At 50.2% G+C, this 17273-nt stretch overlaps 1 protein-coding gene across 6 annotated transcripts in view; it reads left to right on the forward strand.

The window, feature by feature from the left end:
* LOC106593245 (fibrillin-1) overlaps positions 1-17273 on the forward strand; it is a 169848-nt gene that overhangs the window by 119789 nt on the left and 32786 nt on the right. For 4 of the 6 annotated variants that reach the window (XR_014382842.1, XR_014382844.1, XR_014382843.1 and 1 more), the window contains exons 41-49: positions 8689-8811; positions 9224-9382; positions 9468-9539; positions 9700-9825; positions 10316-10438; positions 13821-13946; positions 14244-14360; positions 14496-14621; positions 16235-16402. Coding sequence is in view for 3 of the 6 variants with exons in the window: in XM_082969628.1 (XP_082825754.1) it covers positions 8689-8811; positions 9224-9382; positions 9468-9539; positions 9700-9825; positions 10316-10438; positions 13821-13946; positions 14244-14360; positions 14496-14621; positions 16235-16402 (1140 nt within the window). In the remaining 3 variants the exon portion in view is untranslated. Of the gene's footprint in view, positions 1-8688; positions 8812-9223; positions 9383-9467; positions 9540-9699; positions 9826-10315; positions 10439-13820; positions 13947-14243; positions 14361-14495; positions 14622-16234; positions 16403-17192; positions 17258-17273 lie in introns of those variants that run through there. The other 2 variants (XM_082969630.1, XM_082969631.1) reach the window with 2 other exon arrangements.

Consider the following 17273-nt stretch of genomic DNA (forward strand, 5'->3'; position numbering starts at 1 on the left):
CTACCAACATCTACCTCAGCTCTGACTGGCAGCCCTCTAACTACCAGAGTAGACTACCAACATCTACCTCAGCTCTGACTGGCAGCCCTCTAACTACCAGAGTAGACTACCAACATCTACCTCAGCTCTGACTGGCAGCCCTCTAACTCCCAGAGTAGACTACCAACATCTACCTCAGCTCTGACTGGCAGCCCTCTAACTACCAGAGTAGACTACCAACATCTACCTCAGCTCTGACTGGCAGCCCTCTAACTACCAGAGTAGACTACCAACATCTACCTCAGCTCTGACTGGCAGCCCTCTAACTACCAGAGTAGACTACCAACATCTACCTCAGCTCTGACTGGCAGCCCTCTAACTCCCAGAGTAGACTACCAACATCTACCTCAGCTCTGACTGGCAGCCCTCTAACTCCCAGAGTAGACTACCAACATCTACCTCAGCTCTGACTGGCAGCCCTCTAACTACCAGAGTAGACTACCAACATCTACCTCAGCTCTGACTGGCAGCCCTCTAACTACCAGAGTAGACTACCAACATCTACCTCAGCTCTGACTGGCAGCCCTCTAACTACCAGAGTAGACTACCAACATCTACCTCAGCTCTGACTGGCAGCCCTCTAACTACCAGAGTAGACTACCAACATCTACCTCAGCTCTGACTGGCAGCCCTCTAACTACCAGAGTAGACTACCAACATCTACCTCAGCTCTGACTGGCAGCCCTCTAACTCCCAGAGTAGACTACCAACATCTACCTCAGCTCTGACTGGCAGCCCTCTAACTACCAGAGTAGACTACCAACATCTACCTCAGCTCTGACTGGCAGCCCTCTAACTACCAGAGTAGACTACCAACATCTACCTCAGCTCTGACTGACAGCCCTCTAACTACCAGAGTAGACTACCAACATCTACCTCAGCTCTGACTGGCAGCCCTCTAACTACCAGAGTAGACTACCAACATCTACCTCAGCTCTGACTGGCAGCCCTCTAACTACCAGAGTAGACTACCAACATCTACCTCAGCTCTGACTGGCAGCCCTCTAACTGCCAGAGTAGACTACCAACATCTACCTCAGCTCTGACTGGCAGCCCTCTAACTACCAGAGTAGACTACCAACATCTACCTCAGCTCTGACTGGCAGCCCTCTAACTACCAGAGTAGACTACCAACATCTACCTCAGCTCTGACTGGCAGCCCTCTAACTCCCAGAGTAGACTACCAACATCTACCTCAGCTCTGACTGGCAGCCCTCTAACTACCAGAGTAGACTACCAACATCTACCTCAGCTCTGACTGGCAGCCCTCTAACTACCAGAGTAGACTACCAACATCTACCTCAGCTCTGACTGACAGCCCTCTAACTACCAGAGTAGACTACCAACATCTACCTCAGCTCTGACTGGCAGCCCTCTAACTACCAGAGTAGACTACCAACATCTACCTCAGCTCTGACTGGCAGCCCTCTAACTACCAGAGTAGACTACCAACATCTACCTCAGCTCTGACTGGCAGCCCTCTAACTGCCAGAGTAGACTACCAACATCTACCTCAGCTCTGACTGGCAGCCCTCTAACTCCCAGAGTAGACTACCAACATCTACCTCAGCTCTGACTGGCAGCCCTCTAACTACCAGAGTAGACTACCAACATCTACCTCAGCTCTGACTGGCAGCCCTCTAACTCCCAGAGTAGACTACCAACATCTACCTCAGCTCTGACTGGCAGCCCTCTAACTACCAGAGTAGACTACCAACATCTACCTCAGCTCTGACTGGCAGCCCTCTAACTCCCAGAGTAGACTACCAACATCTACCTCAGCTCTGACTGGCAGCCCTCTAACTACCAGAGTAGACTACCAACATCTACCTCAGCTCTGACTGGCAGCCCTCTAACTACCAGAGTAGACTACCAACATCTACCTCAGCTCTGACTGGCAGCCCTCTAACTACCAGAGTAGACTACCAACATCTACCTCAGCTCTGACTGGCAGCCCTCTAACTCCCAGAGTAGACTACCAACATCTACCTCAGCTCTGACTGGCAGCCCTCTAACTACCAGAGTAGACTACCAACATCTACCTCAGCTCTGACTGACAGCCCTCTAACTCCCAGAGTAGACTACCAACATCTACCTCAGCTCTGACTGGCAGCCCTCTAACTACCAGAGTAGACTACCAACATCTACCTCAGCTCTGACTGGCAGCCCTCTAACTACCAGAGTAGACTACCAACATCTACCTCAGCTCTGACTGGCAGCCCTCTAACTCCCAGAGTAGACTACCAACATCTACCTCAGCTCTGACTGGCAGCCCTCTAACTACCAGAGTAGACTACCAACATCTACCTCAGCTCTGACTGGCAGCCCTCTAACTACCAGAGTAGACTACCAACATCTACCTCAGCTCTGACTGGCAGCCCTCTAACTCCCAGAGTAGACTACCAACATCTACCTCATCTCTGACTGGCAGCCCTCTAACTACCAGAGTAGACTACCAACATCTACCTCAGCTCTGACTGGCAGCCCTCTAACTACCAGAGTAGACTACCAACATCTACCTCAGCTCTGACTGGCAGCCCTCTAACTACCAGAGTAGACTACCAACATCTACCTCAGCTCTGACTGGCAGCCCTCTAACTACCAGAGTAGACTACCAACATCTACCTCAGCTCTGACTGGCAGCCCTCTAACTACCAGAGTAGACTACCAACATCTACCTCAGCTCTGACTGGCAGCCCTCTAACTACCAGAGTAGACTACCAACATCTACCTCAGCTCTGACTGGCAGCCCTCTAACTCCCAGAGTAGACTACCAACATCTACCTCAGCTCTGACTGGCAGCCCTCTAACTACCAGAGTAGACTACCAACATCTACCTCAGCTCTGACTGGCAGCCCTCTAACTACCAGAGTAGACTACCAACATCTACCTCAGCTCTGACTGGCAGCCCTCTAACTACCAGAGTAGACTACCAACATCTACCTCAGCTCTGACTGGCAGCCCTCTAACTCCCAGAGTAGACTACCAACATCTACCTCAGCTCTGACTGGCAGCCCTCTAACTACCAGAGTAGACTACCAACATCTACCTCAGCTCTGACTGGCAGCCCTCTAACTACCAGAGTAGACTACCAACATCTACCTCAGCTCTGACTGACAGCCCTCTAACTACCAGAGTAGACTACCAACATCTACCTCAGCTCTGACTGGCAGCCCTCTAACTACCAGAGTAGACTACCAACATCTACCTCAGCTCTGACTGGCAGCCCTCTAACTACCAGAGTAGACTACCAACATCTACCTCAGCTCTGACTGGCAGCCCTCTAACTCCCAGAGTAGACTACCAACATCTACCTCAGCTCTGACTGGCAGCCCTCTAACTACCAGAGTAGACTACCAACATCTACCTCAGCTCTGACTGGCAGCCCTCTAACTCCCAGAGTAGACTACCAACATCTACCTCAGCTCTGACTGGCAGCCCTCTAACTACCAGAGTAGACTACCAACATCTACCTCAGCTCTGACTGGCAGCCCTCTAACTCCCAGAGTAGACTACCAACATCTACCTCAGCTCTGACTGGCAGCCCTCTAACTACCAGAGTAGACTACCAACATCTACCTCAGCTCTGACTGGCAGCCCTCTAACTACCAGAGTAGACTACCAACATCTACCTCAGCTCTGACTGGCAGCCCTCTAACTACCAGAGTAGACTACCAACATCTACCTCAGCTCTGACTGGCAGCCCTCTAACTCCCAGAGTAGACTACCAACATCTACCTCAGCTCTGACTGGCAGCCCTCTAACTACCAGAGTAGACTACCAACATCTACCTCAGCTCTGACTGGCAGCCCTCTAACTACCAGAGTAGACTACCAACATCTACCTCAGCTCTGACTGGCAGCCCTCTAACTACCAGAGTAGACTACCAACATCTACCTCAGCTCTGACTGGCAGCCCTCTAACTCCCAGAGTAGACTACCAACATCTACCTCAGCTCTGACTGGCAGCCCTCTAACTACCAGAGTAGACTACCAACATCTACCTCAGCTCTGACTGACAGCCCTCTAACTACCAGAGTAGACTACCAACATCTACCTCAGCTCTGACTGGCAGCCCTCTAACTACCAGAGTAGACTACCAACATCTACCTCAGCTCTGACTGGCAGCCCTCTAACTACCAGAGTAGACTACCAACATCTACCTCAGCTCTGACTGGCAGCCCTCTAACTCCCAGAGTAGACTACCAACATCTACCTCAGCTCTGACTGGCAGCCCTCTAACTCCCAGAGTAGACTACCAACATCTACCTCAGCTCTGACTGGCAGCCCTCTAACTACCAGAGTAGACTACCAACATCTACCTCAGCTCTGACTGGCAGCCCTCTAACTCCCAGAGTAGACTACCAACATCTACCTCAGCTCTGACTGGCAGCCCTCTAACTCCCAGAGTAGACTACCAACATCTACCTCAGCTCTGACTGGCAGCCCTCTAACTACCAGAGTAGACTACCAACATCTACCTCAGCTCTGACTGGCAGCCCTCTAACTACCAGAGTAGACTACCAACATCTACCTCAGCTCTGACTGGCAGCCCTCTAACTACCAGAGTAGACTACCAACATCTACCTCAGCTCTGACTGGCAGCCCTCTAACTACCAGAGTAGACTACCAACATCTACCTCAGCTCTGACTGGCAGCCCTCTAACTACCAGAGTAGACTACCAACATCTACCTCAGCTCTGACTGGCAGCCCTCTAACTACCAGAGTAGACTACCAACATCTACCTCAGCTCTGACTGGCAGCCCTCTAACTACCAGAGTAGACTACCAACATCTACCTCAGCTCTGACTGGCAGCCCTCTAACTCCCAGAGTAGACTACCAACATCTACCTCAGCTCTGACTGGCAGCCCTCTAACTACCAGAGTAGACTACCAACATCTACCTCAGCTCTGACTGGCAGCCCTCTAACTACCAGAGTAGACTACCAACATCTACCTCAGCTCTGACTGGCAGCCCTCTAACTACCAGAGTAGACTACCAACATCTACCTCAGCTCTGACTGGCAGCCCTCTAACTACCAGAGTAGACTACCAACATCTACCTCAGCTCTGACTGGCAGCCCTCTAACTACCAGAGTAGACTACCAACATCTACCTCAGCTCTGACTGGCAGCCCTCTAACTACCAGAGTAGACTACCAACATCTACCTCAGCTCTGACTGGCAGCCCTCTAACTACCAGAGTAGACTACCAACATCTACCTCAGCTCTGACTGGCAGCCCTCTAACTACCAGAGTAGACTACCAACATCTACCTCAGCTCTGACTGGCAGCCCTCTAACTACCAGAGTAGACTACCAACATCTACCTCAGCTCTGACTGGCAGCCCTCTAACTCCCAGAGTAGACTACCAACATCTACCTCAGCTCTGACTGGCAGCCCTCTAACTACCAGAGTAGACTACCAACATCTACCTCAGCTCTGACTGGCAGCCCTCTAACTACCAGAGTAGACTACCAACATCTACCTCAGCTCTGACTGGCAGCCCTCTAACTACCAGAGTAGACTACCAACATCTACCTCAGCTCTGACTGGCAGCCCTCTAACTACCAGAGTAGACTACCAACATCTACCTCAGCTCTGACTGGCAGCCCTCTAACTACCAGAGTAGACTACCAACATCTACCTCAGCTCTGACTGGCAGCCCTCTAACTACCAGAGTAGACTACCAACATCTACCTCAGCTCTGACTGGCAGCCCTCTAACTCCCAGAGTAGACTACCAACATCTACCTCAGCTCTGACTGGCAGCCCTCTAACTACCAGAGTAGACTACCAACATCTACCTCAGCTCTGACTGGCAGCCCTCTAACTCCCAGAGTAGACTACCAACATCTACCTCAGCTCTGACTGGCAGCCCTCTAACTACCAGAGTAGACTACCAACATCTACCTCAGCTCTGACTGGCAGCCCTCTAACTACCAGAGTAGACTACCAACATCTACCTCAGCTCTGACTGGCAGCCCTCTAACTACCAGAGTAGACTACCAACATCTACCTCAGCTCTGACTGGCAGCCCTCTAACTACCAGAGTAGACTACCAACATCTACCTCAGCTCTGACTGGCAGCCCTCTAACTACCAGAGTAGACTACCAACATCTACCTCAGCTCTGACTGGCAGCCCTCTAACTACCAGAGTAGACTACCAACATCTACCTCAGCTCTGACTGGCAGCCCTCTAACTACCAGAGTAGACTACCAACATCTACCTCAGCTCTGACTGGCAGCCCTCTAACTACCAGAGTAGACTACCAACATCTACCTCAGCTCTGACTGGCAGCCCTCTAACTACCAGAGTAGACTACCAACATCTACCTCAGCTCTGACTGGCAGCCCTCTAACTACCAGAGTAGACTACCAACATCTACCTCAGCTCTGACTGGCAGCCCTCTAACTACCAGAGTAGACTACCAACATCTACCTCAGCTCTGACTGGCAGCCCTCTAACTACCAGAGTAGACTACCAACATCTACCTCAGCTCTGACTGGCAGCCCTCTAACTCCCAGAGTAGACTACCAACATCTACCTCAGCTCTGACTGGCAGCCCTCTAACTACCAGAGTAGACTACCAACATCTACCTCAGCTCTGACTGGCAGCCCTCTAACTCCCAGAGTAGACTACCAACATCTACCTCAGCTCTGACTGGCAGCCCTCTAACTACCAGAGTAGACTACCAACATCTACCTCAGCTCTGACTGGCAGCCCTCTAACTACCAGAGTAGACTACCAACATCTACCTCAGCTCTGACTGGCAGCCCTCTAACTCCCAGAGTAGACTACCAACATCTACCTCAGCTCTGACTGGCAGCCCTCTAACTACCAGAGTAGACTACCAACATCTACCTCAGCTCTGACTGGCAGCCCTCTAACTACCAGAGTAGACTACCAACATCTACCTCAGCTCTGACTGGCAGCCCTCTAACTACCAGAGTAGACTACCAACATCTACCTCAGCTCTGACTGGCAGCCCTCTAACTACCAGAGTAGACTACCAACATCTACCTCAGCTCTGACTGGCAGCCCTCTAACTCCCAGAGTAGACTACCAACATCTACCTCAGCTCTGACTGGCAGCCCTCTAACTACCAGAGTAGACTACCAACATCTACCTCAGCTCTGACTGGCAGCCCTCTAACTACCAGAGTAGACTACCAACATCTACCTCAGCTCTGACTGGCAGCCCTCTAACTACCAGAGTAGACTACCAACATCTACCTCAGCTCTGACTGGCAGCCCTCTAACTACCAGAGTAGACTACCAACATCTACCTCAGCTCTGACTGGCAGCCCTCTAACTCCCAGAGTAGACTACCAACATCTACCTCAGCTCTGACTGGCAGCCCTCTAACTACCAGAGTAGACTACCAACATCTACCTCAGCTCTGACTGGCAGCCCTCTAACTACCAGAGTAGACTACCAACATCTACCTCAGCTCTGACTGGCAGCCCTCTAACTACCAGAGTAGACTACCAACATCTACCTCAGCTCTGACTGGCAGCCCTCTAACTACCAGAGTAGACTACCAACATCTACCTCAGCTCTGACTGGCAGCCCTCTAACTCCCAGAGTAGACTACCAACATCTACCTCAGCTCTGACTGGCAGCCCTCTAACTACCAGAGTAGACTACCAACATCTACCTCAGCTCTGACTGGCAGCCCTCTAACTACCAGAGTAGACTACCAACATCTACCTCAGCTCTGACTGGCAGCCCTCTAACTACCAGAGTAGACTACCAACATCTACCTCAGCTCTGACTGGCAGCCCTCTAACCCAGAGTAGACTACCAACATCTACCTCAGCTCTGACTGGCAGCCCTCTAACTACCAGAGTAGACTACCAACATCTACCTCAGCTCTGACTGGCAGCCCTCTAACTCCCAGAGTAGACTACCAACATCTACCTCAGCTCTGACTGGCAGCCCTCTAACTACCAGAGTAGACTACCAACATCTACCTCAGCTCTACTCAGCCCCACTCCCAGTGACTCAGCCCTCTAACTCCCAGAGTAGACTACCAACATCTACCTCAGCTCTGACTGGCAGCCCTCTAACTACCAGAGTAGACTACCAACATCTACCTCAGCTCTGACTGGCAGCCCTCTAACTACCAGAGTAGACTACCAACATCTACCTCAGCTCTGACTGGCAGCCCTCTAACTACCAGAGTAGACTACCAACATCTACCTCAGCTCTGACTGGCAGCCCTCTAACTACCAGAGTAGACTACCAACATCTACCTCAGCTCTGACTGGCAGCCCTCTAACTACCAGAGTAGACTACCAACATCTACCTCAGCTCTGACTGGCAGCCCTCTAACTACCAGAGTAGACTACCAACATCTACCTCAGCTCTGACTGGCAGCCCTCTAACTACCAGAGTAGACTACCAACATCTACCTCAGCTCTGACTGGCAGCCCTCTAACTACCAGAGTAGACTACCAACATCTACCTCAGCTCTGACTGGCAGCCCTCTAACTACCAGAGTAGACTACCAACATCTACCTCGCCTTGGCTCTATTATACATTCATAATGTTGTGTGCATATTGAATTAAAGATAAAGATAAACATCATATAGCTGTGTTTAACATGACTGTTTCCTCTCTCTCTCTCTCTCTCTCTGTGTGTAGATGTTAATGAGTGTGAGCGTCCAGGTATCTGTGGACCAGGCCAGTGTTATAACACCATAGGAAACTACACCTGTATCTGCCCTGTGGACTACATGCAGGTCAATGGAGGAAACAACTGTATGGGTACGTACAGTACCATACACTGTACTACTCACTGTTAAACAATAATGTATTTAACTACGTACAGAGTGTGTGGTCTGAATACAGTTGGTTTCTGACTACAACAGAAACAGACTGGCAGCAAGCTAGAATCATTTGTGGTTATATGATTTACTGTATGTAACCTTTATCTATACAGGTACGTCAATTCAGAACAGACTGAATGTACAATGCCGACGTGTTATGTGTTAGATCTATTCTCTTCAACATTATGTCATCACAACACCATGTCTGATGAAGGTCTCTGACCAAAACCTCACAGGATGTTTTTAATTATGGACCTATAATAAACTACCTTTCTTATCATGGAGAGTGTCGCACCTCTGCTTCTACAACACCATGTGACTAATGACTGTTTGTCCCCTCCCACCCGTAGACATGAGGAAGAGTTTCTGCTACAGGAACTTCTACTCTGACAACGGGACGTGTGACGGAGAGTTGACCTTCAACATGACCAAGAAGATGTGCTGCTGCTCCTACAACATTGGACGGGCCTGGAACAGACCCTGTGAACAGTGTCCTGTACCCAGCACCAGTGAGTACACACACACAGACACATATACACTGAGTGCAGAACGCACACACACACACACTCAAATCTGCCATCTGTCTGACCCTAGATGAGTTTGCCATTCTGTGTGGAAGTGAGAGACCAGGATACTACATTGATATCTACACAGGACAGGTCATTGGTAAGTTACACCACTTCCAGTGGAAGGACACTATTGTAATAAAATCCAGTATACTGCTTCACAGGACTAATAAAAACATTTTAAGAAGTTATTCTGTGTATCTGTTTGTGTTTTTGTGTGTTTGTGTGTGTGTGTGCCTGTGTACATGTGTGTGTTCCAGACATTGATGAGTGCAGGGAAATCCCAGGTGTGTGTGAGAACGGCGTGTGTATCAACATGATTGGCAGCTTCAGGTGTGAGTGTCCAATGGGCTTCCTCTACAATGACAAGCTGCTCATCTGTGAAGGTAAGGCCTGCCCCCTGGGCTTCATGCTGTGTGCTCATAGAACATAGAACTACTACCCTTTAGAATCTTTGGCCCGGATTCAATCCGAGGCGCATTCACAGTAAACACTGGGCAGGTTGGCTCAAGCATAAATGACCTTTAAAAGTGGATTGAATGGCAGCCTTATATCTTTTTGTATTTCTTTGACTGCATGGTGTTGCTGTATAAAACTCTCTGAGTCCATGTCACCTTTTCATGGGCCTCCAAGCCGGATAGGGTTTTATAGAGTTGTACATGTATGACAGGTCTCAGGGTCTATTTGTTTTAGTGAAATATCTATGAGTAATTAATACATTGTCTTTCTCTCGCTCTCTCTCTCTCTCGCTCTCTGTCACTCTCTCTCTCTCTCTCTCTCTCTCTCTCTCTCTCTCTCTCTCTCTCGCTCTCTGTCACTCTCTCTCTCTTTCTCTCTGTCTCTCTCACTCTCCCCCCTCTCTCTCCTCCCTCCTAGACATTGATGAGTGTCAGAATGGGCCAGTGTGCCAGCAGAATGCAGGCTGTCTCAACATGCCTGGTAGCTACCGCTGTGAATGTAAACCTGGATACCGCTTTACCCCCACTGGACAGTGTCTGGGTAAGGATGGGGGAGGATGGAGGATGGGGGAGGAGGGAGGGGTAAGGATGGGGGAGGAGGGAGGGGTGAGGATGGGGGAGGATGGAGGAGGGAGGGGTAAGGATGGGGGAGGATGGAGGAGGGAGGGGTGAGGATGGGGGAGGATGGAGGAGGGAGGGGTGAGGATGGGGGAGGATGGAGGATGGGGGAGGATGGAGGAGGGAGGGGTAAGGATGGGGGAGGAGGGAGGGGTGAGGATGGGGGAGGATGGAGGAGGGAGGGGTAAGGATGGGGGAGGAGGGAGGGGGGAGGGGTAAGGATGGGGGAGGAGGGAGGGGTGAGGATGGGGGAGGATGGAGGAGGGAGGGGTAAGGATGGGGGAGGATGGAGGAAGGAGGGGTGAGGATGGGGTAGGATGGAGGAGGGAGGGGTGAGGATGGGGTAGGATGGAGGAGGGAGGGGTAAGGATGGGGGAGGATGGAGGAGGGAGGGGTAAGGATGGAGGAGGGAGGGGTGAGGATGGGGGAGGATGGAGGAGGGAGGGGTAAGGATGGGGGAGGATGGAGGAGGGAGGGGTGAGGATGGGGGAGGATGGAGGAGGGAGGGGTGAGGATGGGGGAGGATGGAGGAGGGAGGGGTGAGGATGGGGGAGGATGGAGGAGGGAGGGGTGAGGATGGGGGAGGGAGGGGTGAGGATGTGGGAGGATGGAGGAGGGAGGGGTAAGGATGGTGGAGGTTGGAGATGGGAGGGGTGAGGATGGAGGAGGGAGGGGTGAGGATGGGGGAGGATGGAGGAGGGAGGGGTGAGGATGGGGGAGGATGGAGGAGGGAGGGGTGAGGATGGGGGAGGATGGAGGAGGGAGGGGTGAGGATGGGGAGGATGGAGGAGGGAGGGGTGAGGATGGGGGAGGATGGAGGAGGGAAGGGTAATGATGTGGGAGGATGGAGGAGGGAGGGGTGAGGATGGGGGAGGATGGAGGTCAAAGGGGTAAGGATGGGGGAGGAGGGAGGGGTGAGGATGGGGAGGATGGAGGAGGGAGGGGTAAGGATGGGGGAGGAGGGAGGGGTGAGGATGGGGGAGGAGGGAGGGGTGAGGATGGGTGATGAGAAGACAATGCCTGGTTCAATCACTAAAATATGGAGTAGGATAGGTAAGGGTAAGGGAGGACAGGGTGGATGAGAGGACAGTGTCTGGGTAAGGATGGGGGAGGATAGTGTTTGGGTAAGGATGGAGGGGGATAGTGTCTGGGTAAGGATGGGGGAGGATAGTGTCTGGGTAAGGATGGGTAAGGATGGGGGAGGATAGTGTCTGGGTAAGGATGGAGGAGGATAGTGTCTGGGTAAGGATGGGGGAGGATAGTGTCTGGGTAAGGATGGAGGGGGATAGTGTCTGGTTAAGGATGGGGGAGGATAGTGTCTGGGTAAGGATGGGGGAGGATAGTGTCTGGGTAAGGATGGGGGAGGATAGTGTCTGGGTAAGGATGGGGGAGGATAGTGTCTGGGTAAGGATGGAGGGAGACAGTGTCTGGGTAAGGATGGAGGAGGATAGTGTCTGGGTAAGGATGGAGGGGGACAGTGTCTGGGTAAGGATGGAGGAGGATAGTGTCTGGGTAAGGATGGAGGGGGATAGTGTCTGGGTAAGGATGGGGGAGGATAGTGTCTGGGTAAGGATGGGGGAGGGTAGTGTCTGGGTAAGGATGGAGGAGGATAGTGTCTGGGTAAGGATGGAGAGGGACAGTGTCTGGGTAAGGATGGAGGAGGATAGTGTCTGGGTAAGGATGGAGGGGGATAGTGTCTGGGTAAGGATGGGGGAGGATAGTGTCTGGGTAAGGATGGGGGAGGATAGGCTGAGTGTCAGGGAGGAGAAGAAAGGGAGCAGAAAAATGAATGTTTTCTAACTAGATCCCCTTTTCCTGGTGTCAGTCTGTTTCTGTCGTTGCCATGCCAAATACAATTATTTTGTCATTGAAACATTTTTGTTCGATGACATGACAAAGACAAAGGAGTTCTAGTCTAAATAACAAACAGACTGGCACCATAGAGACAGACAGACCAACAGACAGACCAACAGACAGACCAACAGACAGACGGAGAGGGATAGAAGAACAGAATAATATGTGTGTTGGACAAGTAGAAGAATGTGTTAGACATGCTGTCCTGGTTAGTCGTTAGTTAGTGAGTATGTGAGGCATGTGTCAGGGACCAGGGGGCTGTGCTGCATATCTTACCCCTCCTAGAGGAGCTCCTCTGGGCTTTAACTGGCCTGTAGTTCCACCCCCTGCTCTCCCTGCTAAACACCCTAGATTATGACGAGAGGAAAGCCTAGAAAGCAGCACGTCCCTCAGAGTAGCTGTGTGAGAAAGGAATATACACCGGCCTGTAATATGGACCCAGCCTTTTCAATAGCAGCATCCTGTTGTTCTTCCTGCTTTTATGTGTATAGAAACACAGTGGAGGTGTAGACCACAGTAACTACAGTAACAGAGTGTACACTGTAGACCACAGTAACTACAGTAACAGAGTGTACACTGAGTGGCCTTAATGAGCCCCTGTCCTTAACTGACCCTGTCCCAGTCTCACTGTGGGGGTTAGTCCTGTAGTCTGTCCCAGTCTCACTGTGGGGGTTAGTCCTGTGGTCTGTCCCAGTCTCACTGTGGGGGTTAGTCCTGTGGTCTGTCCCAGTCTCACTGTGGGTGTTAGTCCTGTAGTCTGTCCCAGTCTCACTGTGGGGGTTAGTCCTGTGGTCTGTCCCAGTCTCACTGTGGGGGTTAGTCCTGTGGTCTGTCCCAGTCTCACTGTGGGGGTTAGTCCTGTGGTCTGTCCCAGTCTCACTGTGGGGGTTAGTCCTATGGTCTGTCCCAGTCTCACTGTGGGGGTTAGTCCTGTGGTCTGTCCCAGTCTCACTGTGGGGGTTAGTCCTGTGGTCTGTCCCAGTCTCACTGTGGGGGTTAGTCCTGTGGTCTGTCCCAGTCTCACTGTGGGGGTTAGTCCTGTGGTCTGCCCCAGTCTCACTGTGGGGGTTAGTCCTGTGGTCTGTCCCAGTCTCACTGTGGGGGTTAGTCCTGTGGTCTGTCCCAGTCTCACTGTGGGGGTTAGTCCTGTGGTCTGTCCCAGTCTCACTGTGGGGGTTAGTCCTGTGGTCTGTCCCAGTCTCACTGTGGGGGTTAGTCCTGCGTTGCAGTGTGTGTTCCACATTTTCTGACCCTCGCTCTCTTTTTGTTATCGCTCTCTCTCTACCTCTCTCTCTCTCTCTACCTCTCTCTCTCCCTCTACCGCTCTCTCTCTCTACCTCCCTCTCTACCTCTCTCTCTACCTCTCTCTCTCCCTCTCTCTCTCTCTCTCTACCTCTCTCTCTCTCTCTCTCTCTCTCTCTCTCTCTCTCGCTCCCTCTCTCTCTCTACAGATCGAAATGAGTGTGTGGAGAACCCAGGAGTGTGTAGCCCAGGCCAGTGTATTGATACATTGGGAAGCTATCGTTGTATCTGCCCTAATGGTTTCAAGGCTACATCAGACCTGGCCATGTGTATCGGTGAGTACAACATCATCAACAACCTGTAATCTTCCATCAGTCGTATTAGTGAATAGTGCTGTGGTTATTTTTCATGGTCCATCCAGCTGAATCTACCTATCACAAGGGCTCTTTTTCACATGTGATCTCACTCCTCTCTCCAAAGTTACATGCAGTTCAATCATAACTCATTGGCCTCCACTAGTGGATAGTTTGTAATAAGTACTCAGTCAAGTAGTCATTGTAGTCACTGGACCTGTTGAGAGAGTGGTTGCCAGTAGGTTGTGATAATGTTGTAATGATGTTCTCCTGTTGTAGATGTGGATGAGTGTGAGAGACAGCCGTGTGGGAACGGGACCTGTAAGAACACAGTGGGATCCTATAACTGCCTGTGTTACCCGGGCTTTCAGCTCTCACACAACAACGACTGCATAGGTAGGTGTGTGTGTGTGACTAACTTTGTTTTGAAGCCAGGTCTTCTGCACGCCACAGGACCGTGTTAGCCCACTGAGCTAAACGCCGAGGCAGTGTGTGTAAGGTGTGTGTTTATCTTTCCGCCTGTGTTACCAGATACGGATGAGTGTTCGAGCCAGAGAGGGCTGTGTAGAAACGGGAACTGTATTAACACCCTGGGCTCCTTCGTGTGTGTGTGTCGCGATGGCTACAAACTCAGCGCCGACGGAAGAATTTGTGTTGGTGAGGAGCTGTCACATGACTCTCCTTGTCTCCTTCCTCTCTATCTCTCTCCTCCCTCCTGATCCCTCCCTTCCTCCTGTCATGACTCTCTCCTTGTCTCCTTCCTCTCTATCTCTCTCCTCCCTCCTGATCCCTCCCTTCCTCCTGTCATGACTCTCTCCTTGTCTCCTTCCTCTCTATCTCTCTCCTCCCTCCTGATCCCTCCATTCCTCCTGTCATTACTCTCTCCTTGTCTCCTTCCTATCTATCTCTCTCCTTCCTCCTGATCCCTCCCTTCCTCCTGTCATTACTCTCTCCTTGTCTCCTTCCTATCTATCTCTCTCCTCCCTCCTGATCCCTCCCTTCCTCCTGTCATTACTCTCTCCTTGTCTCCTTCCTATCTATCTCTCTCCTTCCTCCTGATCCCTCCCTTCCTCCTGTCATTACTCTCTCCTTGTCTCCTTCCTCTCTATCTCTCTCCTCCCTCCTGATCCCTCCCTTCCTCTTGTCATTACTCTCTCTCCTTATCTCCTTCCTCTCTATCTCTCTCCTCCCTCCTGATCCCTCCCTTCCTCCTGTCATTACTCTCTCTCCTTATCTCCTTTCTCTCTATCTCTCTCCTCCCTCCTGATCCCTCCCTTCCTCCTGTCATTACTCTCTCTCCTTATCTCCTTTCTCTCTAACTCGCTCCTCCCTTCTGATCCTGCCCTTCATTCTGTCATTACTCTCTCTCCTTATCTCCTTTCTCTCTAACTCGCTCCTCCCTTCTGATCCTGCCCTTCATTCTGTCATTACTCTCTCCTCTCACACTCCTCTCACGCCTTTTGCATCCCTTTCTCTCTCCTCTTATCTATTTTCTCAACCGTCTCATTTTCAGTCTCTCAACCCTCTTCTCAGTCTCTCAACCCTCTTCTCAGTCTCTCAACCCTCTTCTCAGTCTCTCAACCCTCTTCTCAGTCTCTCAACCCTCTTCTCAGTCTCTCAACCCTCTTCTCAGTCTCTCAACCCTCTTCTCAGTCTCTCAACCCTCTTCTCAGTCTCTCAAACCTCTTTTCAGTCTCTCAACCCTCTTCTCAGTATCTCAACCCTCTTCTCAGTCTCTCAACCCTCTTCTCAGTCTCTCATTCCTCTTCTCAGTCTCTCAACCCTCTTCTCAGTCTCTCAACCCTCTTCTCAGTCTCTCAACCCTCTTCTCAGTCTCTCAACCCTCTTCTCAGTCTCTCAACCCTCTTCTCAGTCTCTCAACCCTCTTCTCAGTCTCTCAAACCTCTTTTCAGTCTCTCAAACCTCTTTTCAGTCTCTCAACCCTCTTTTCAGTATCTCAACCCTCTTCTCAGTCTCTCAACCCTCTTCTCAGTCTCTCAACCCTCTTCTCAGTCTCTCAACCCTCTTCTCAGTCTCTCAACCCTCTTCTCAGTCTCTCAACCCTCTTCTCAGTCTCTCAACCCTCTTCTCAGTCTCTCAACTCTCTTCTCAGTCTCTCAACCCTCTTCTCAGTCTCCCAACCCTCTTCTCGGTCTCTCTCTCCTCTCATAGCAACATTATCTGTAGTATTTACATGTTTTATTAACTTTGTTTCATTTCTAAAGAGTTTAACTGAGTGTGTGTAATGTGGTGTGTGTTCTGTCTCCCAGACATCAATGAGTGTGCAGTGAACCCTGGGACTTGTGGTCCAGGTACCTGTCAGAATCTGGACGGCTCCTACAGGTGTATCTGTCCACTTGGCTACTATATACAGGACGAGACCTGTGAAGGTAACATACATACGCTTGGCTACTATATACAGGACGAGACCTGTGAAGGTAACATATATATGCTTGGAAATCTTCAGTCATTTTGATAATTAACCAAAAATCTATGGCAATCTATCATAACTGGTCATTTATACTTGAATAACTTTAGAAAAATGTATTAATGTATCGTATCATTTTCTTTCTTCATCTGTGTCCATATTGTCCATGAGTTTCTAGTAGATAGACCATATGTTCACAGAGGAAATAGCCTCATTAATGACAAAAGGCATCTTTATATTTAGTATATTATTTTACAGCTTTGTCATTCTATTTTTTCTAATCATCTTATTTAATTATTTCATATATTTTACATTTGATGAGGCCACACAGAGGGCCAGAGATAATTACAGTACCCAAAAGGGCCACTAGATGTCTTGTGATAGATTACATAAAATCCTTGAAAGATACAAGCATTTTGGTAGTTTAGTTGTAAACTTAGAAAGTTTCCAGTAATATACCCTCCCTTTGCAACCCTAACACACACACACACTCTGTATGTTTATGAGGAGAGTGATGAAGAGATGCAGTCATGTACAGAGCTCTTTCCTTTCCACTCCATAGTTCCTAGAAGTCACTGGTGTTGTGTTTAGTTAGTAACAGGACCAGTTGGTAAGAGTAGTGGGCTGTAGAGGCCATTTTAGGTGGTCTCACAGTAGAAACATACATTAGACTAGAGCACAACTCACTATTCTGTGTGATTATTACAGTTATTGATCTGTGTGTTCTATATGTTCTAGATGTTGATGAGTGTTCTATCTCTGTGTTCTGGATATTGATGAGTGTTCTATCTCTGTTCTAGATATTGATGAGTGTTCTCTCTATGTATGTTTCTACTGTTCTAGATATTGATGAGTGTTCTATCTGTGTGTTCTAGATATTG

The sequence above is a fragment of the Salmo salar genome, chromosome 26 (assembly GCF_965601325.2).
Source record: "Salmo salar chromosome 26, fSalSal1, whole genome shotgun sequence".
Lineage (NCBI taxonomy): Eukaryota > Metazoa > Chordata > Actinopteri > Salmoniformes > Salmonidae > Salmo > Salmo salar.